Source organism: Platichthys flesus, chromosome 13 (assembly GCF_949316205.1).
Source record: "Platichthys flesus chromosome 13, fPlaFle2.1, whole genome shotgun sequence".
Taxonomy (NCBI): Eukaryota; Metazoa; Chordata; class Actinopteri; order Pleuronectiformes; family Pleuronectidae; genus Platichthys; species Platichthys flesus.
This window is the reverse complement of record NC_084957.1, coordinates 19,730,347-19,752,457: the sequence shown is the minus strand read 5'-3', so window position 1 is coordinate 19,752,457 and position 22,111 is coordinate 19,730,347. Positions and strand designations below refer to the sequence as shown.

Genomic DNA, 22,111 nt, shown 5'->3' with positions numbered 1-22,111 from the left:
GTAAACAATAATACAAATATGAAAATTTGATGCTTTTTGGATCCTCAATTCTCGATACTCTGTGCTAAAGAAACTTGTTCTAGTATTAAGGTCCAGTGCCCATTCCTATATAGAGAAAGCCATTTCTTCTAACATAAAGCAGGTATATACGTGTTAAGTTCACCCTTCTCTGTGATAATACTTCTCTGCCCTCCAACTGTGTCTAACTCTGCTCTCCACTGACTCTGAGATAAATGTAGTGGCAGAATTCAAAGTGCTATGGTCAGTGACAGATTGACTAATATCTCCTTCCCACATCCCAGACCTGCTAACTTCCCAACCTACACACCATCAAATACTCTGCGGCACTCTTTCCTTGTGCAGTTCTTGCTAGAGTGCCCTGGTCTTTATTGCTCATTTGACTGCAATGGTTTTAAACTGGGTTCCATTACAGATTAACACACGTCCACAATGAGGACATACAGTATCCTGTTTTGATCATGTGTGGAAAATATAATTGACATGCTTCATTTTTCTACCATTATTCTGATATGGTCGTCTGCATTGGTGCAAGGGTGATGTTATTTCACTCCTCCACATCCAACCTTTCTGTTGTTGCATCGAGGATTGAACCCAGTGGCTGCTTTTACCACTGCGTTGTTTTCTTCTTTTTCTTCTGACAAATGATGAAAGACAAGCTTGATAGGCAATACAAATCATACCCGATGTAATAACAGCCACACACTCACTTCGGCATGTTGATCATTATTATATAACACTACAATGGGATTGAGATCAAAGTTGTATCTGCATACAAAATTAACCTGGGTAATACCACAAACCACAGCATTTCCATTTGGTGCAAGCAGAGCAACCAAGTTAGAATACCATATACAGGTTTCTCAAAGTGTGTCTGGAGGATATGATATCCACGTCTTTACTTGTACCAAGAGCATGTACTCAATGTTCAGATGCTGTATTTTTGCTGATTGCAAAATTGCTCTTAGCTACAAACATAACTGGATATATAGAGATATCAGAATCAGAATCAGGTTTATTGGCCAAGTAAGTTTGCACAAACAGGGAATTTGACTCGGTAAAGTGGCTCTCAGTTACTTACAAAGAATACACATCACAAAACAAACATAACAAAACAAAACAAAACAAAGCAAAACAAAAAAAACCAATACAACAGTCCGAACAGTGCTACGGTCTAAGAAAAGAAGTGCAGGTGTGCATATTACAATTTTCCAGTGAGGGTGAAATAAGTAAACATGATTAAATATAATTATAATATATATTATATATAATAGTATACAATTTCGGGAGTAACTGTACCGTGGTTATTAAAAGGATCCAGAGTTATTGCACAGTGCCACAGTGGGTTGGCTGTTCAGAAGTGAGACGGCGAGGGGGAAGAAACTGTTTTTGTGTCTGGTGGTTTTGGTGAACAGAGATCTGTAGCGCCTAAAAGAGGGGAGGAGTTTGAAAATGTTGTGTCCAGGGTGAGAGGGGTCTGCAGTGATTTTTCCTGCCCGTTTCCTGACTCTGGATGTGTACAGGTCCTGGATGGTGGGCAGGTTGGCACCGATGATCTTTCCTGCAGACCTGACTGTCCGTTGGATATTGTAAAATAATGATATCAATAATTATCACAATGAATTTGACATTGACATTATTCAGGTTTAATGACAGATTTTTGCTCCTGAGTGAAGGGTGTGTTTTCAAACTCTTCTTCACAAGCCGAAAATGTTCGAAAAAGAGTAAGAACATTTTACAAATCTGATGAAGATCCGTAATGTGTAAAACCTGCTCATCATTCTGAAAATTATATTGGGATTATTGTTTGATTTCCTAGCCCCTGTTGGCTTTCTTATTAATAACTGTACACATCAGGAGCCATCAAACACGTCTTTCAACATCTGTGACTGATTTATTTGTTCTCAAACCAAGTAGTTCAATTACAGCACCACAAAGCTCACAATGGAATAGTTTACTCTTGTTTGGCCAGATCAATATAATCATCTTTATTTTTCACAGATGTGGAAATTTGCCTTCGGCTTTACAGGTTGTTTTAAAACCAATATCACAGTATATCATGATGAATAATATGAGAAACAACCCTCACATTAAGGGGCACCATTCTAGTGGGAACGGTGGTTACGATCTCCACAAAGTAATTGCATTTGGTACGAAACAAACCTGATCCAGCTAATCCGGTATGTTTAAAGAGTACTTCAGCAAAATACAGTAAATAAGCAGTGCTGGGGCTCGGAGAGTGAACGTCACTGCTCTAACTGCTTGGCAGCGCTCCATGATTAACGAGTTTGTGCTGGTCTGTCAGTGTCACGCTTTGTTTACTGCTAACTACAGCACCACGTATATCAATGTGGCCGCACTCCATTTGGCTGGGCCAGCGTGGCACTTGTTTCGTAATTCTTACAGTGGAGAAAACAACATGAATAGAGAGCAGGCGTCACGAGACAGCTGCTATGACACTGAATCTCCATCAGCTGATAATAACACAGCGGCAGGTGGTCAAGATGCTGCAGCAATAAATAAAATCCATCATCTCATAGCTTATGAATGTTGGATGAGGCAGTACAGTGTCTTTTCTGTGTGGATTTGTAAAAAAATTGTTTTTAGTCTGAATTGATGATGTTGATACATAATGTATCTTATTTACCAGCAGCAGAGAGTTGTAGATTCAAGTGGAAATAGGAAACATTTGCCATCGTGTGTCCATCCATTATCTATATCGCTTATCCTTTGAGGGTTGCAGGGGAGGATGGAGCCAATCCCAACTGACAGGGGGTGAGACGCCGTTTGGATGCTGAACTGATATGGAACTGACACCAAACTGGAAATCACTGGTATTGTGCCTGACAGGTTATGCGATTACCATTTCATTTAGGCCTGTGAAGGGTCCAGATACCAGACTATTCTATGCTATACCACATTGTCACTAAATACAAAGATTATAACAAAACCTGCAGGTACACCCAGTTTATCCAAACACTCAAAAGCAATGCAATTAATCACTATAATTCAAAACTAGAATGGCACTCAAAAGAGCATACCTCGGCGTAGGCCAAATAGCTCCCTTTAATTCAACCGCCGATTATTGCACACACTCTTATATCAGTTCAAATATACAAGGGTTCTTTTGTCTATCAAGATCCATTTATTTTCCCCTGGGTTATTGGTGAAAATATCCAACAAAAGCAAACAAATCTCGCATTGTTGAGGAAAGTAATACATAATTACTGATTCAGCCATGGATAGAGGCAAAAACATAACCTTCTTGCCCATGTCAACAATAACTGACCTGGGCTGACCCCAAAGGAAATACTGGGTATAATCTGCCTGAAAGGTTTTACTTAAAGAAATTCTGGACTTATATATTTAAACAAACTAAACATGCTCAAAGTCCTTAGGTGCTTACAGTTTTCACAATGGACCAATTCAATGACGGCTTTCAGCGCTTGACAGCTTTTGAAACTTTTATGTTAGAAAGTTTGGTCAGTACTTTCAAAGTACTGCAGTTCATTACCCTGCCTCAGCGTCTATAAGACCTCAGGATGGATGTGAGCAAGAAAATTGCCTTTAATGTGACAGGTGATGAGGACAGATGGTGTCTAAGATGAGGGTGATTGGTAACATGAGGCAGCCGCACTGTGGCAGGGGACAGAATGAGGGGCAGGGAGCTGCTTTTTTTTCAACAAGAGATGATTAAGTTAATCAGTATTGATGAACCCTGTCGGGCGGCATCTAATCGAGAATGAGACAAAGAAGTTGGTACTGTGGTGAAATCAGCTGGCTGCTTTTGGTCCAACTGGGGCAACAGACCTAATTCTGCCATTAAATAAAAAACTAAAACAATTCTGTTTTGAAAATGGCCCAGCAACAATCGTAATGGAAATATGACCCACAGATTGTACTAATGACCAATCAGACAGTGTGAGGGACTAAGAGACACTTATTAATCACACCCCACGTCTGGATTTAAATATATGACAGAGACAGACATAGAAAGAGACTGAAGGGGGCTTGAGAAAAGTGTGAATGCATGAAAACAAGAGATTGTCAAAAGTTGATGTCTTTGATTCGAGAGCAGACTTCATCACAGGCGAGGTCTAATCAGTGACCACGGATGCCTGAGTCCTTTCTCTGTCCCCGTCTGAACGTCGCAAAACAAACTTATTTTTCAAAAGCAACTGCAGTAGCTATACAAACAATATCCTGGTTATGAAAAACAGGAGGTGCTGCTGTTTACATTACCTTTGATTTCCTAAAAATGATCCTAATACAGAAACAGAGGAATGTTACATCATTGAGAAGAAAGTATAAAAAGAAAATAAACTAATTGCTTGTCAAACATAAAAGGAGATGCGGAACAATTGCAGATCTGCAGGGGGCTGACGAGGGAACTCAACTGTTTCTAAACCTGGAGAACTTGTCTCTTGATCAGTCGAGCAGGAAACACAAACATTGCTTCTGATCCCTCTTTTGTCCTTGAACTCCACACAATGGAAAATCTGCAGCCCCTCTTTATGTCTCAGGTCGTCTAAATCCTCATCTAAGCCCAAACAGTACTTCTGATATGAAAACAATATCTCATTTAAGAGAGCCAGCACAGGCAGCTGCACCACAGGTCATTTAACAAAGCTCTGGCAGTCTGCTATTGTTCCATGTCCACTACTGCAAAGCAAAGAGTGGCATCTACTGGTGATCCAAGGAGCTACATGTTTCAATCAGCAAAATCCACTATGTCATCCATTAAAATATGGCCTCAAGAGCTGCGACCGGTTCCATTTACTATGCAAAGTAAGCTGAACTGTGTCAGAGCTAACATTTACTGTGTGATTCATGTTATCTTGGTGTTCACCGTGCCATCTTGTTTCCTCTTTGAAGACAGAATCTAAGCAGCTGAAGGCTGTCCATGGTTGCTTAGACCAGCAGCTCGGCACCGATTTTTCGCACGAGCTCTGCAAACACCAAGATCTGATACATCTCGTTGCAGGGCTGGTTTTATGAGGGGTGAGGCGTCCGTGTGTCAGTTACAACCACTGACAGTCCTGCCCTCAGTGAGCCCAGATAAGTAGAGGAAGAGCTTTCTTGCTTCTACGCAGTTGCTCGCTTTTCTATTTGAGCCTTCTTCCCCTTTACAGTAAAAGACTCTGGAAGTGAAAAATGGACTTACTGTAAATTATAAAGTATCTCTGATCTGATCTATTTTATGGTATTGTATGACGCCATGGATACAATCTACCAACAAATGACGGTTGGTGCTGCATTGGCCTCACTGGAGTGTTGTTGTTTCACATTGCAAATGGTGGACATTTGCTTAACAGCAAAAAAATTAACAAATCTGAGTTATACCTCCTCAGCATGATTGGGCAATGTATTTGGACATATATATAGTTTACCCTCCTTTAAATAGTGATTTACATGTAATGGCAGTTATCGTGGTCCCATTTTCCTGTATTGTGATACCAAATTGTTGATGTTTTTAATTACTTTTGTAGAAAATCTATATTTTGTTATCAGTGTTGATATTTTTGCGGGTACTCCAAATAAGGTATGGTAAATGCGTAAGGAAGCTAATGTATGTAAAATGTCTTGCCTTAGCTTTTAGACTTGATGACGAAAAATCTTCTGTACAGAGGTTTGATGAAAGATGGCTGAACTCCTCACCATCACAAACTAAAGTGGCACAGAATAGGCGCATGTAGTATTCTCTGCGCTATAAATGAAAATGTTGAGAAATCCCCAATCTCACGACGTTAATCTAAAAAATTCCAGGATGCGCCCCCATGATCCAGATCCGAACCAAGACTTAATGAGTTTTTCCTTGAGTCATGGTTATGGCGCTCATCTGCACAAAATCAAAGAAATCAACTGAGCATTTATGTATGATCCTGCTGAACCAAAAGCAGATAATTGTATGGGCTGTATCAGGAAGAAAAACAGAAGCTGCCACGACCACATGGAGTGGAAACGAGCCCTTGACGCAAAACTTTACATTTCACAGGGAAATCATAAATACTGTCTTTTAATTTAAGCCCAATCACAAAAATATCATGATTTCCTTCTTAAGTACTGACACAAAGTCCTTTTATTTTTCTTAAATTTGGCATGCATGGAGAAAAAGCTTTTCAGTCCACAGATGACTGTCTTGCCCTAGCCTCATGAGACGCAGTGAGAAAGAGACCGATTTATTTGCTTTTTTTTAATCCTCAAATCCATGGAGTGGAATCTATCCGACTTCTGTGGAAATACAATTTCCTCTATGTATTGATATTTTATGATATATTACCTCGTTGTGAGGCCTAATAATGGAGTCATTAGACAGATTACTACACAGAAATATTCAATGAGATTACAATTTTAAAAAGGCTGATTCATAATTGAAATGACCTTCTCTGAGCTCTTTCTCTTTTCAAAAGAGGAACTATGAGCTTATGAGTCAAACTGAGACTGACACAGAGAGAATAATGGGATTTTTCTCCGATTTCATTGATGGCCTGTCAACGTGCAGGCTGATAAGGGTGCTGGCAGCAAGGACACAAGAAATAAGTATAGGATCCACACAATATTGGGCTGTCTTACAGAATCCTGCTCTCAAGCAGCCGAAATGCTTTCTGGCTGTTCCTCTACAGGTCTAAATAAACAGCACCTTGGTTTAAATCAAGCTGAACACAGTATGACAAAGAAACAACAATAGTGACCATTGCATATCGTACCTATTCTCATCCAGGTGTTTATACTATCTAGTGCCCATGAAACACGTTGATTTAGCCTACATGAAAATTCATTCTCCCTGCCTTGTCGCCATTGTGGAGCTGCTTGCACCAGACAATGTAAAATTCTGCATCATAAGCAAACAGTGTATTTTTCTACTCTGCAGGAATAAAACCCTGCAATGACATCTGAATATCCTGGTGAGTGTGCAAAACTTATTCAGGCCTTTGTCGACATGAACAGTAAACAAAAGGAACTGTAAATATCTGTTAAGCAGTTTATTGTGGAACTGGCGGATGCGCCTAACAACTGACTACACAATATCACTGCGCTGCACTGTGACGTCAAGCTGTACGTCCTGAGGATTTTACCGTTCCAAGGAGACACGCTCTGAAGTTTGCTTCTCTGCTTGGGACAACCTGCTGCTGTGCGCTGTCCTTTTCAGAACTGACACTTACAAAGACCCACACCTGAAAAAAAGCCAGCAGCCTGTGGTATCATCATCAGCACTACCATCTGACATCAGAAGCCTCATCTCATCGTCACACTTGCCCTCCTTGAACCCCCAGCTGTTTATAGTCGAGTCTTACCTTCGCCTGAGAGGCAGATCTGTCAGTGGGATGCTCCGCAGAGCTGCTCCTATCAGCATGAGGAACGCAGAGAGGAGGAGGGATGCCCGCAAACCTGGAGGAAACAAGACATGATCATAGAAGTGGAGAAAAATTAAGAAAACGGCTGATAGGAGATGGCCTTGAAGGGGTGAAATATGGTTGAGCTCACCAGTCTATATTTATAATCTAATAATACCTCCAAAGGGTGATTACTGCTAACGACTATTTCCAGTTCTAATTAACTGAAAGTGTAAGAAAATAGCCTGACCCGAAGTTCATATGCTAAATATATTCACTTAAAAATAATTAAAAAAGACAGTGAAAGGCAGTAAATCATTCCATTTCAGAAGCTGGATCGAGAGAACATTAGGTTTTCTCAAGTCGGTCACTTATTTAAACTATTAACTCTCTCTCAAAATCCTGAATACAAGAGTCCTGCAACAAATCCTATCTTTATAAATGTTACAATGTGCAGCGCTTAAACAATATTTAGAGAAGTGTTGATTCTACTTTATCAGCTTTGTGATGATGTTGAATTGTGTTGAGTTACAAACAGAGGTATCGCTGTTACTCAGTGGACAAGTATTGATGTAAATGGGAAGGACAAAATAACTTAAGTTCATGTTCTGTCAGCATGAACTCAACAGCACCAAAAACTGCCTTCTCCAAAGTGACAACGCAGTTTGAAAACCCCCCAAACAGTTCAACGTTTTTATTAGACTTATTGGTTTCAGTTTGGTGACAACAGAAATTCCACAGTTCCTTGTTTAATATCGCATGTTGAAGCATCACTCGGGAAATGTGTCTGTCAACCATCGAAGTGTCTACTCTCAGTTTCACCCACACGATGTTCATTTAAGGAAACTATCTCCACCTCGCTGTTCTCTTTTTTCCCCTGTGTGCGTTTTTGTTACCACTGTTAAACATGTTTTATTGATGCCTGAAGGGAAAAACTGGTCATAACTCATCAGTATGACCCTGTGTCTGTTACAAAATGATCACGCTCCAACCTATGCTGACAAAGTTTGTTAATATTAAGTCAGTTGTTTGCCTTCATGTTCTGCTGCATCAATTTTCAAAACCTTTTGCTCCAGCCAACAAGAATATCAGATTTTAGTTGCATTCTTTACTTTAGCTGACATTTTACAAACCAAGAGTTTAATAAAAAAATATATATATGCAAATAATTACTGTAGCCATTATTTCTGCCCTTTGGTAGGAGGAAACCCCAGAGGGGAGTGGAGCATTTCCCCTACTGACTATCTGAAGCAGAGCCAGTGTACTGTGTACAGTTTGAGACTGTTGCAAACCCTGGATGTTATATGGGTCACATTGGGGTTTTAATGCAATTCATGTGTGCTGAATGCCCTAATTCAATATACGACTCCTGAGCAGACTTGTATGCAACGCTTGTATTACGCTGAGCAATAACTTTACCAGTGTAATGGGGGTCAATAACAGTATAACCCTACCTTAAGTAGTCTTATCATTAATATGTTCCTACCACTAACTGAGAGCAGGTATACTGTGGCAACCTAACCTTTGCAAACAAAACACCCAGAACCACTAATCGCTGATGAATCAGAATCACAAGATCAGGATCACATGTAATTTCTTGGCAAGATCTCCACTTGTGGTCTTCTTGTTGTCAGCAGCTTGGTTACGGCGTTCTCGTTGCTGTTTATGTCATCTGTCAGTTGAACTATGACGTGTCAGTCAGGTGATGCAGAGGAACTGGTTGGGTGAAGGGTGCCTAACTCAGCTGCTTAAGTCAAGAGGGCGTCTGCTTGACATCACTCAAAGGCACTTTTACTCAATTTCTGCTCTCTTGGGAATTTGAAACCTCTCGACAGAGAGAAGAATTTTCTCACACAAGTTGTTTTTTAACCCTCGGATGTCTCTAAATCATATTCATGGAACAGTGGACACAGGAAAACTCCTCTAGGTACACTGATTTTAAAAGTTAAATGGGTATGAGTCGTTTTATCTGCCAGCATTTTGAGGTTCATTGATACAAATATCAACTTCACCTTAAGGTGAATGGAAGCGAAACGTGTACACCTATATTAGGAGCAGTAATGAAATAATTAATGATTTACTGACAGAAAACTCAAAATAAGTACAATTTTTAAGTAAAAATACTAACTACTGTTCTGATTACTTAAACTTGTTTTCTATTTCATACCTTAAATATTTCAAAAATAGGTTTAAACAAAAAATTATTGAAATTGTATAAAAAGTTAAATTTAAATGGATTTTAAACTTTTTGGATTGAGAGATTAAAATTCATTTTAAACGTATAAATAAGTTATCCAGGAAAAAATAGATTTATTGAATATAACTGACATCGAATATAAGTGAGTATAAAAATGTTGCTTTATAACAATTGCCTGTCACATTTACAATAGGGATTATCTGATATTGGTTTAAATTAATAAATAAAATAACAAAACATTAGGTATATTTCCTCTGTTACTTCTCTCTTTCTGAAAAGGTTGGGTGGTTAAATAAATATATTGACACAATATTAGACTTACAATACAAAAGTTTCTGATATCACATGAAAAACTGTGGCATAACTCTATCTTATCTCTGATTTCCAATCATTTTTACAGAGGAACTCCACATACTGTGTTTCCACTGATCTGGGTGCATTAAACCTCTGGATGTCTATGAGAGACATGTCATGGTTCGGGATCACAACGAGGTCTCGAACAGTGGGACATTATGTACCACATTAGAACTGCTCACCTCTTTTATCCATTAACCACATGAACAGCAGCCAGGGGATGAAGCCCACCGGGCCCCACAGCACCAGCACCGCGATGTCGGACTTGGTGAAGCCGTAAGCGAGAGCGGCCGAGTTCTGGATGGGCCCCCAGAAGTTCCACACCATCCCCTGCATGAGCGCCAGCAGGGAGAACAGGCTCAGAACCAGCCATCTTCTCCCGTACACCCTGCCGCTGCTCACCGGCTGTCTGCTCGCCTCCGCGCCGGAGGGACCGACCAGCGGCTCCCGCTCAGCCTCGGTGCTCGAACCGGCACCCATGGTCCTCCTCTCCGGGTGTCACTACAGTTCAAATCCCGGGTTGTACGCCGTGTGAAGCGGCGGAGAAGTGGAACGACCCGCTGGAGCTTCTCTTCTCAAAACAATAACAGCCTGCACCCTGTCACTTCGCTTATCTGCGCATACGCGAACAGAGACGGTTACGGAAGTGGAAGCTGTTGTCCTCGGCGGCCATTTTGGCTCCTGCGACCCGTTAGCTTGAATTGGATTGTTGCTGTAGCCGCTGCGCCCGAATGGAGCAGCTTCGAGGTAAGGAGCCAAGTTGTAAGCGGGCTCCCCGCACTGTCATGTGACTTTTGTTTACTTCCGTCTGAGAGTCGACTACACGTGTAGCACAAGGTGAGTTGTTGATTGTTTTTCAGAAATCCTCAAAGACCCCTGTTTTCGCTAACGTCAGCCTCCCCGGACTGTATCGACACAAACAGGGAGGTCAAGTAGTTAGCGTGGGTATTTCTTAAAGGCAGCTAACTAGTATTGTCCGAGTTGTGTGATTAAGTAAAGTGTCGTTAGACACTTTATCCGAATGTTTAATGACATGATGGTGCTTCATGATGAGAATAGTATGATAATAAAATGGCCTCATGTTTCTTTCAAGAGGACAAGAGCAGTTAAGAGGAGTTAGCTAGAATGATACCAGTGACATGAATGCTATTTAAAGAAAGTTAACTTATGGACGGCTGCAACTAACGATCGTTTAATCGTTGATTAATCTTGTTGGATGAACTGTTTTATACTTTGTTATACTCGATTTTTAAAGCTTTCTATATTGTATATGAATTTTAATATAACCAATTTTTCTTTAATTGAACCACTGACCAAACCAATGCTGAATTTATAATAATGATAATGATATTGATTTACTTTTCTTATATAGCGCTTTTAAAAAACTGAGTTTACAAAGTGCTTGACAGCATAGCAGGAAAAGTAAATATAGGAGAAATAACAATGAGCAGGATGCAATGTGACCAGGAAGCAGGCCAACCACGTTCAGGTGGTGGGACACAAGGTAGTGTTCAAATTAAATGAAAGAATATGGAGCTATGTCACATGAAATCTTCAACACAGCAAAAAAAAATTATGAACTAGGAAAATGCTTAAGACAATTCAAGTCAGGAAAACAAGTACAAAAAAGTGATGCTTGTTTTAACTTTAAAAACATCTGCATCTACAGCACCATCTTGGCACTGGTATACTCTGCCCACTGCCAGTGTGAACTCCAAACCATGGCTGCCTCTGACGCTATGAAACCCTTCAGCACAGACGAGACCCAGAGGATTCTGCATCACCTGCAGCAGCCGGCAGTCTTCATGAACATGACCTGTGGCTGGCCGGCGCTCCAGTGGACGGCAGAGCACCTGTCCGTCTGCCTCAGCAACAAATTGATTCGATTTAGACTCGGGAGAAAGGAGGAGATCAACAGTAAGAACGGGGGGGTTAATGAAGACAGATCTGGGTTGAAATAATTCTTATGTGGTTAATGAAGCAAGAAACAGCCTGACCCACCAAGCCCCTCAAAGTCTAGACTATTTGAAATCAGCAATTGATAGATAGATAGATACACATTAAAGAAAAGACATTATGAGGAAACAATTAATTTAAAGCAATCTTTAGGTAAGAATCACTCAGTATAGAAGATTTTGTTGGATGCTATTTCCACCCATTGCCGGTCATAAAAAATCCTTTTAAAACCCTTTTTTTTATTTTGTCCTGAATAAGCTGTTACTAAAAATCATAGTCTTAGGTTTCTTAAACTCCACTGTCAGACATTATCCATCAATCTCTGGCCAAAGCCTACACTTAAATGTGGAAATCATTGATATATAAATATGATAAATGAATGATTTTGATTTTTTTAAATAACATCTTTGCACAGAGCCTCTGTACTTTCACCCAATTTTCAGAGATCACATAATAATTGCCAGCGATATTGTGTAGTTCATCCTTTGACAAGTGAGCATTTACAGATCAGACCTTGTTAGGGACCTGATGAAGTATCGGAAGCTGTCACACAAGCCAAAAAAGGAATGAGGGTTTTAGCCTTCAAGCATCTGGTGTATTTTGCCATCCTAGTGGCTCTAGAACAGCTACAGTAATGACTCCTTCTGTGATGAATAACAGGGAGCATGTCCTCTGATAAAAGCAAACTAATTAGATTTCTAAATCTTTTTCAGCAGCAGCTGACAGGCTAACAGGAGGACATTGCTCATTACTAATGCCATCACTCACCTATAGACACTCTTTGTTTACTGAAACAAAAGTAAATCATTTATTTCTTCCATAAAAGTGAGACAAATTCTCATGCTTACATGATGATATATAGCGATGTGATTCTGGTTTGTGTTTCCTTTAGCATCAATCAATTAATTTGCGTTGCAGAATTTTCTCACAATTTTCCAATTATTACTCTTTTTTTATTCCTTCTCTCATAGCCCCTCTGTTTGAAACCCAGTGTTCATATGTGGAGGCCAAGCTGGAGCACTTTCTCTGCTGGACCCGGGGTCAGTGTGGGACAGATGTTGGACCTTTCTCTGAATTCTCGAGCTCAGAGTATTGGGCTTACGCTGACTACAAATACATCGCCATGTTGTTTCAAGATCAGCCCTTCATGTTTGAGGTAACCAGGCTTATGCATACATATTAACGTGTTTGAACTATACCATCCCACATGTGGGGCATATTGACTCAAATGGTGTTACTTTAGGCGGGTTGTGGTCTGTACCGGACTCAATGTTCACACAACCTTGTCACATTTTTGAAGCTAAGGCTCCTCATTCTGTGAACAGGGTCCCATATCACAACAACAGCGGTTAACAAAGACCTGGTTCAGACGTGCTGTTCTGGCTCCAAAGTGGTGTCTCTTCTACTCATTCTGACTCATTGGCTGTAACATTTCAAGAGTGACCTTTAAAGAGGACCAGAATTATGACTGTAATCAAAAGGGTTGAAGAACAGTAACCGATTATGAATACTAAATATTGTTTTAAATTGTCATAAACACATAGAAAATCAGTTTTCTAAATGTTTAATTCAAAAATAATAATTTCCATACTATTACTTTCTTATCAGCTTGCAACAGCTTCAGCTTATCAACATATGAAACATTTAATGAAAAAATGTAAAAGAGGCAAAATAGTGTCCATTTGTTATTTTATTCAAGTTTTTTTTATTTGTTTTGACATTTTCAATTAAAATGGCAAGTTTTCTCACGTAACAACTTTCATTCAGCAGCTATTCTTGTCCCGCATTAGGTAAAGACATAAAAACCGCCATCCTTTCTCCAGCCACTGCCACGCGTTAATTCCATTTTTATCTCTGCTATAATTTCTTATTGGACATCCACCTACAATTATTTCCCGCCTGTCTTATGCCTTTGAGACAGGCAGACATGGACTCTCTACAGGAAAAATTGTGCTGGGAAAAGGCTGCCTGAAGGCTAGATTGACCAGCCTGTCATTTGCAGCCTTCTGCATATATGGTAATGACTTACTCAGGATGCTGCTATGATTGCTAAACCTTTGTGCTCTGACAGGACATGATTGACAGGCCAGTTTTTTGTGGAGAGATGACAAATATTGTAGTTTGGTTTCTCACAAAGAGACCTCCATTGGTCACCCATAATAGAGCCTGTCAAAGCAGCTGATGAGGTTGGGATCCCTCTGTGAGCAATGCTGTGACAGACAAAAATGACACTTGTAATTTAAAAAATCTGTGTGTGTGTGACTGTGTGTCTGTGGGTCTGTGTGTGTGGGTGTGGGTGTGTGTGTGTGCATGTGTGTTGCAGGATGTAAAGTGGTCCGACTTCGGTTTTGAGGGGCGCAATGGGAGAGAGAGCACCTTGTGGATTGGCACAGAAGGGGCCAACACACCGTGCCACCTGGACTCTTACGGCTGTAACCTGGTACTACAGGTGCAAGGACGGTAAGACGGATCCTAGCATGTGTTGCTGCTTTTTTATGCACCAAAGTAGCCAGCTTATAAATCCTTCAGTGAATAACGAGTTAATAAAAAGTATGGTTTGCGATTTAGATGAAACCATCTTTAATCCCTGATTTCCCCAGAACAATTGACCTATGTGATTAAAAAAATCTAGTTACCATAAACAAAAACTTTAAGTACTTGGGTAGGTATTACTTTTGACTCTTCATTCACACCTTCAAGCTACGTTTGGGATTCTTGATGTGATTAAGTTACAGATATCATGTCTGTTATCACTGTTTTGATTGAACCATTCAAATTTTAATTATTCACAAATATGACTTGCAAACCTTTGAACTTGCTGCACCATTTAACATGTTTTTTTGCTGAAAATTGTCCCGATGTTGTCAGCCAGAAATAAGCCACACAGCTCAACAGAATGTGTTTGTTTCCAAAACATGTGTGAATGCGATCAGTATTGGACAAAAGTGAGATGCATCATTTAATATATGCACCCACTCTGATGTTATCGACGGGACTTTAAATAAAAACATCACTCATTTCACCGCCTCAGTGGTTTGTCAATATGGCTTCAAGTCATAACAAAGGCTTTAATTAAATGCAGCACAAATCAAAACTGGGCAAAACCTGTGGCCTTGAAACTTGTAATATGGTAAAATTGTCAGTGGAATAAGAAGTAGTGTTTGCTCTGTGCTGCAGATCAAGGACAAATAGTGTTCAAAAATATGAAATGCAGAAGACCTGCACCATCTGCATGTTAACTAGTGTTTGATATGATAATGACAAACTTTATTTATATAGCACTGTTCATCGCATAAAGTGCAGCTCAAGGTGCTTTACATGAAAATGATCTTCAAAACAGAAGCTTAAAAGCAGAACAGAGTGAAGGGAGTCGAAACAATAAACTCTTAATAAAGGGTGAAATCGAAGAAAAAACATGGTGTGTATTAATTAAGAGCAAAACCATAAAAAATATAGTTTGAGCAGTTTTCTAAACATAAGAGGTTGAATTTCCGATATTCCGAAAATGTACCATTTTAAGAAAAGTTTTCAGCAAATACATGAGATAATAAACTAGTGAAGCTTGAGAATATAGTTTGTAATCCTGTATATCATCTCCTGAACTCCATGTTATGACAGAACGATTGATGACGCTTCAGCAATAATCCATAATGCATCCTGCCACCAAGTTTCATGGAAATCCTTTCAGTTGTTTTTGTGCAATTTTGCTCCCAAAGAAATAAACCAACAAACGGACTAGGGTTAAAACATTATTTCATTGGCGGAGGTAAAAATGGGTATTGAGTATGGTTTAATGTGCAGTCAATACTAATATCTAGTCTTGGGTCGTATACTGATTTCCAATTTAGGCGCCAGAAACAAAATAGAGATAGATACATCCACAGAGGAGTGTAAAATATAATGACATTGCTCTTTCACGGCTGAGATAATGCTTCTGTGCTCTTTATAGAGAGTTGTAATGGAGCAGGGATGAGGTTCAGGTTTTCATGGAGTCACCAGCTGTATTTCACCAAACCGATGATAGCGCTGGCGGTTTGCTGCCTGTTAACCACATAATCAAGGTGCAGGGTATTGTGACGGCTGACACAGAATGTGAGCCATCCTCTGACCTCTTAGAAAGAGTTGATTTGTCCCAGAGAAGGAGGGAAATGGAAACAGACCGTGAGGGGAACTGATTCAATTCGGGGGGCGCTAATAATTCAAAAATCACTCAAAAACACACTGATTATGACAAAATCAATTTTTTTGCATACCTTTTAAAGTCTACACTACATCTTCTACATGACTTTGGAAGTAGACTGCAAACTTGACTGGTTTGCGTGTGGGTAATTCCAGTTGTATCTCACTTCTCCAAGAGTGCAACAGTTGATCTCACTCCGTGAAATTGGCTCTCAGGTCCTTTTATTCAGTATTGATCTCAAACACAATGAAGTTCAGCTTGAGCAGTTGTTCTACACAGCTGATCCATGAAAGTACAACACTGCTGATTGATTCCATGGCATTTGTGACTGAATGGATCAGAAGCAATGTGAATTTGTTGTTAGAGAAAAGGGGATTATTTTACAAAGATTATTTTGTAGTTAGCTTCATCAGCTTATATCATCTCTCTTTTGAATTTCTGCTATTTTTCAACATAGTAACCAGTAATCAAATAATATTATAAACAGTGTAAATTGCCTGTATGTCATTGATGCAATTTAGAAGATTGTTTTCTTCCCCATTATGTAATTCCTATATTTGTGTTGTTTATCCGAGTCCATCACTGTTGAAAATGTTTTCATGATCTGTCGTTTTTACTGCGCCCTGTCACGGTGCATTAAAGTTTATTTACAGTTTTGGAAAGCTGCGTTGTTGGCCAAGCCACTCAGCCTGAATTTACGACTCGCTGGGTCATTTACTGACTCGGCTCTGAATTAATATCTGACAACAGTCTTTGTGTGCTCTTTAATCTGAAATCATATCTCATGGGGATGTTTCCTCTCTGTAGGAAACGCTGGCACCTCTTTCCTCCCGAGGACACTTGCGAACTCTACCCAACCAGGATCCCCTTCGAGGAGTCCAGTGTCTTCAGCAAGGTGGACGTGCTTCAACCAGACCTGAGGAGGTTCCCCAACTTTCAGAGAGCCAGGGCCCATGTCGTCACTCTGCAGCCAGGACAGGTCAGAGTTCTCTGACATAGTATTTACAAGACCTCAATGGCTATTGCACAGAGTCTGGCTCCAAATGCACAAGATGACAACATCTTTAATCTTGATTTCTGGGTAGTGGGAGGAAGTTGAGAGGTGTCGTCCATGTTATTATAGTCTATGGTTTACACACTGTACATACAGCCAAAGGATGTTAATAAATGGCTAGCAAATGTAGACACAAGGATTTCTTTAAAAACGAAAACATGGCTGTATATTTGGCTGTATAGTTCAGCATCTCTTAAGGTGTTTTTTTTCTTTTATGAGGAATGATGATGGGAATCATTATTCAAGTCATTACTCAAATTACAATTTTTTTGGTCCTTTTAAAGACATTGTTCATACACAATTATCAGTCTCATCCAGGCTCTATTTTTGTTCTGTTTAGTCGGAAGTTGAAATGCCTTTTAAATTCAATCATTCTTATTTGTACGGCAAACATTGAAAATCTTGCTCATATCTACAAGGCATTGAAAACCAAGTGTGAGTGATTTACTGATGTTTGATCTTATGCAATACTTTCACTCAACATTTATAAGAAAATGCTTTTGACACAGAAGCAATAACCATAAAATATAGCTTTATTGGTCCTAAGCTCACAACATGTAAAAGTAGACTCAACTGTGAGATTTATTTGTCAACCATAAAAACAAGAAGCAAGGCAATGGTCGTGACTTGTGTTGCAATTAAATTCAGGCCTCCTCAGTTCCGGTGTTTCACCTTCAGCAGCCTGGAAGTTATATATTCAAGAGAGTGGAAGGTTCAGCTACAGCCAAATCTGCAGCGTCATCACTCCTGAAGTCTTCTCAAGCAGAGGATTTACAGGATCACATGTGTTTCAGTAGATCGACTGACTAATCACTCAAGTCCCCATCCTCAGTACTGCTTTTCAAGCAGGTGAGTTCAGAGAAGGCACAGTTATAACTGAGAGGTTGTGCATCCAGAAGCTGCCCTGTTTTTCAGAGACTACTGTAAAAATAGTTTCAAGTCTTCCAGGGTGTTTTTGTTCTAGAGCATGAGTGACTTGTCTGTACGCCTGTACAAAGAGATCTGCCTTTTACAGACTTAAGAAGATATGAAACCTTACTTTACAGGATACAGATTAGTCTAACCCTATGTATTTTCTTAATTCAAGCTATAAATATATTTGTGTTTTATTTAGATTCATAGTTAATTATAATAGTCAATTACACTACTTTGTCATTAGGGTTTGTTAAGGACATCACAGGAATCATTGAGAATATTTTTAAAATCTGTGGGATAGCTAACAGCTAGCAGACCCAGAGATATTCAGTTATAATCAGGCTCACCGTTACCTTTACTTGGATCTCAGGGTCAAAGGTCTTGAGTACTTTTGAGCACAGCTGTCTAGACCCGTTTTCACATTAGAAAAGGCCCAGATGTTCCTGATAATAGCAACAATGGCTCTATTTAACTTAAGTGTCCCAGTAATTGATTTCATGATTCAATCGAATCATAAGGAAGAAGGTCAGTTTTTTGGCTTCCAAATCTACAAACAACTATTTTACAGCCTTTGTCAAAATCAATGAGCTGGGATTTACAAACCGTTGAAAGATATAGGTGGTTGTTTCACCAGACACTTAATAATACTTAAGCTGTTGACAAAATGGATAGTTTTATAAAAATGGCTCCAACAATTCTCCATGAATGAATCAAGACTGCTGAGGAGGCAGTGGATCAATCAGACTCTCTATTTTAATAGACACTTTATGAATGGGTGAACCAACATTCCAGGGAGGAAGGTGCATGCTGCCATCTAGTGGATAATCAAATAAGTAATGACATTTCACACCAGTTATCACAGGCCTGAAGACCAAGAGGAGAGGAGGTGGTAACGTCTCTTAACTGTGAATCCATTTTATCTTCTTTCCTCAGGTGCTGTATGTTCCCAGACACTGGTGGCACTACGTGGAGTCAGTGGATCCCATCACTGTCAGCATCAACTCCTGGATTGAGCTGGTAAGCAGCCCCAGCATCCCGACAAGTTCGGCTCACAACCTAAAAAAAAAGAAAGAAAAGATGTTGCGTGACTTTCCGTGTCTGAAATAAATAAGAGGCGCGTTAGCCCTCCACCTCTTTGCCCCCCAACAAGCCCCTGCTCCCAGATAAAGGCTCCTCTCGGCTTTGAGTAATGAACAGGACTGGCAGTAAAAGATCCCCTGTCATTATGATGAGTGTATGTGGACATCAAGGAGTGTGCGCCGCATGAACAAAAGTCTCTGTGCCACCAGACAAATGTTTATTCAAACAGCGAGTCCCTGTGCAGCTTTGCCTGCAAGGTCACAGACGCAACAAAGTTTGCCTGCAGCCGACACCGACACTGTGTCTGTATCATTCAGTGCAATTATCTTGATGTGCACTTCTCAGAGCGGCGTGTTGTTGTGCTCGACTCTCTGTTCCTACACAGGAAGCAGATGATGTGGCGAGAGTCAGTGAAGCGGTGACCAAGGCGGTTGTCTGCGCCATGAAAAGTTCCCGAAGCGACGACAACACTGACGACTGGCTCAATCCAACAGAGGTAGCCAAATGATGCTATTATTAATTAGTCCCTCAAATGATTAAAACTTCCTTGTACTTCTTTGTAAAATTTTTTGTAGATTTCCAGGTTCTTGTCTGTGTTTAACGTTGAGATATACAAAAGCTGCATTTGACATTGTTTTCTATCTAAAACCCTCCTCCTGCTGTACATGGAAATCCTTATAGAAGACTGTATGCATGGAGGATAACAAGCTTTTAAAGACTACAGAAAACACATTTATTCATATTGGCCTTCATTTCACCTTGTTTATTGTAGCGTTTGAATCAATCCATTGTTATTGTTGTTCTTTCATTATATTTAGATGTATTGCTTAAAAATACTTTTATTACGTTCTTAATGTAAAGCACTGCTCTGCATTAAATAAACTTTATTTACTAATGTTTAAAAGTCAATATAGAAAGTAGTTTATTGATCTATAAACAAATTGACTAAAGTAAGATGTACTTTATTATTTGATATTTTAATGGACAAGAACATCAAAATGTCAAGAGGTATGGGATTGAAAACACATAAATAATTCATGAATATATAATGGCTTTTTATTTGGGTTTTGCATTTCTAATAGAGAAATAATCCGATTTACAAATTGAATTAAAAGCACAGATTTCTCATTATGCTTGACTAAATGATCATGACATGATTCTTTCACCCTCTTTTTTATTTGTAGATAAACTCACAGAAGCCTCACATCTTTCCCCTCAGGCTCAATGAAAGGACGGCAACTAGCTAATTTTATGAAAGGCCATATATTGAAGTCAGGACTCAAAATCAAACCCTGTCTTGCAGTTTCACATTTGGATGTAATAGTAGCAGTTTGTGGTTATTTTGCCCCTTTTGGCAACACGCTGTCACAGTTTGCCTGTTTATATTTCTGCAGGAAGGAGTGGCATCCCATAATAAGAACATGCAGTATTTGAACATGGCAATAACAGCATGTGCTCCAAGCCTGAAGAACCTCTGCGGCAGCAAACTGACCCAGGACCCCAGAGACGCCCCTCCTGCTAAACGAGACTCCAGTGGACAAATCAGGAAAAACATTGATTCGATAAGGGGTTCCGCACCCTTCAGCGTTCCCTTCGGGCCACATCTCATCTCAGTGCGCTGTCAGCAAGACGACTCAACAGAAACGAGGGAGACGACCCCGAGAGATGTGGAGGTCAAATCTTCCAGGATCCAAGGAGGCAAATCTCTAGAGGACTTCCCTGTCAGCTCGGACGCAGCACCGAGAACTGAGCCTGCGTCTGCTGTCAGAGTCCAGCTGGGAAAACACAGCCCTGGTTTGCCTCCGTGTGGCGCACGTGACTGGGCTGATGGAACCTCTTCAGAGGATTTACAGGATTCAATAATAACCACTAATGACCTGTTAGACTGCCTGGTGCATCCTGATGTCATCTCCCGTGTCACGGAGCTTTTACTGGAAAGGCACACAGGAACTCAGAGGGCCTCTGCACCATCCTAGCTTTAATATGCGCCTGCCACATGCAGTCTACATGGAATTCTCACTTGAGTTTAGTGAGTTAGAGCTGGAGAAAAATCCACCTGCAGATCCTTCACTGCTTAAATCCATCCTCTGAGCATACAGTAATGGTTTGGTGTCAGTTAGACGTGACAGAGGAGAGCTGAAGATTAATACTGGGCTTCATCCCTCTTTTCTCCGACCACAGATTGACCCCAGCTGTGAGAGGTCTCAGACCAAAACTAATTGTAATGTGCCGAGCGACACCATCGAGTGGATTGGAACATTTCCTCCTTTTGTTGTCCTACACAGACTAATCCTCTTTGCTTCTTCCCCAGCAAGAAATACGACCACTCTAATCAATTTACTATGCTAATCAGCCAAATAATGCAGGATGATGTCGCTGGGATGTGAACATTTGTGCGTAATGTTTCCTGGTTGTTTAGTAATGAGCACTGTCATCGGATGGGAACAGGAGGCTGATTGTAATGGTTTGATGATTGATGAAAGCTGCGTAAGGAGCAATGAATGAAATGTTTGAATACAGTCTCAGACAAAACAGAGGAAGAGTGTGCGTCTACAAATACAATAAATATTATCATGTCACCAACAATTTATTTGCCGAATGTTATTTCCTGTTTGTTTTCCACTGTCGCAAAATTTATTTGACCGACATTAACATGCATACTCACAGATTTTCACTTCCATAAAGAATGGATGTACATTTTAAACTTCATTAAAAACTTTTTACAGCACAAAAACAAGTAACTACATATCAGTAGGGGAGAGCGGGGTAATGTGGGACATTTTTTACACTTGCTCCCCTCTAGGCGAGCTAAAATGATACATCAGTAAAATGTACACATTTCCCATTAATTCAGGATGTTTTCTAGAAATGGAAATGATCAGAATGTCTTCAGGACAAAGGGCAGTGAAAATATGATTGTTTTAAAAAAAAGTGGTCTTTTGTCCCACTTTACCCCAGCTACGGGGTAAAGTGGTCCACTTACTTTTTCCACTTTGAAGCTGCCATAACAACACATGTTGTAA

At 40.0% G+C, this 22,111-nt stretch overlaps 2 protein-coding genes across 3 annotated transcripts in view; one reads left to right on the top strand and one right to left on the bottom strand.

The window, feature by feature from the left end:
• The window catches only part of slc49a4 (solute carrier family 49 member 4), a 47,742-nt gene extending 37,209 nt beyond the window's left edge, over positions 1 to 10,533 (bottom strand). For both annotated transcript variants that reach the window (XM_062402534.1, XM_062402535.1), the window contains exons 1-2: positions 10,086 to 10,533; positions 7,314 to 7,407 (exon numbers count right to left, since the gene is read on the bottom strand). In XM_062402534.1, the coding sequence (XP_062258518.1) occupies positions 7,314 to 7,407; positions 10,086 to 10,383 (392 nt within the window). In that variant the 5' untranslated portion in view covers positions 10,384 to 10,533. The remainder of the gene's footprint in view (positions 1 to 7,313; positions 7,408 to 10,085) is intronic.
• Positions 10,534 to 10,614: 81 nt separating this feature from the next.
• On the top strand, positions 10,615 to 21,674 carry hspbap1 (hspb associated protein 1). The gene is made up of 8 exons (XM_062402532.1): positions 10,615 to 10,740; positions 11,573 to 11,820; positions 12,831 to 13,015; positions 14,183 to 14,319; positions 16,847 to 17,018; positions 18,942 to 19,025; positions 19,474 to 19,584; positions 20,483 to 21,674. Exons 2-8 carry the CDS (start codon positions 11,625 to 11,627, stop codon positions 21,062 to 21,064), a joined length of 1,467 nt encoding a protein of 488 aa, XP_062258516.1. The 5' UTR covers positions 10,615 to 10,740; positions 11,573 to 11,624; the 3' UTR covers positions 21,065 to 21,674.
• Positions 21,675 to 22,111: the final 437 nt, after the last annotated feature.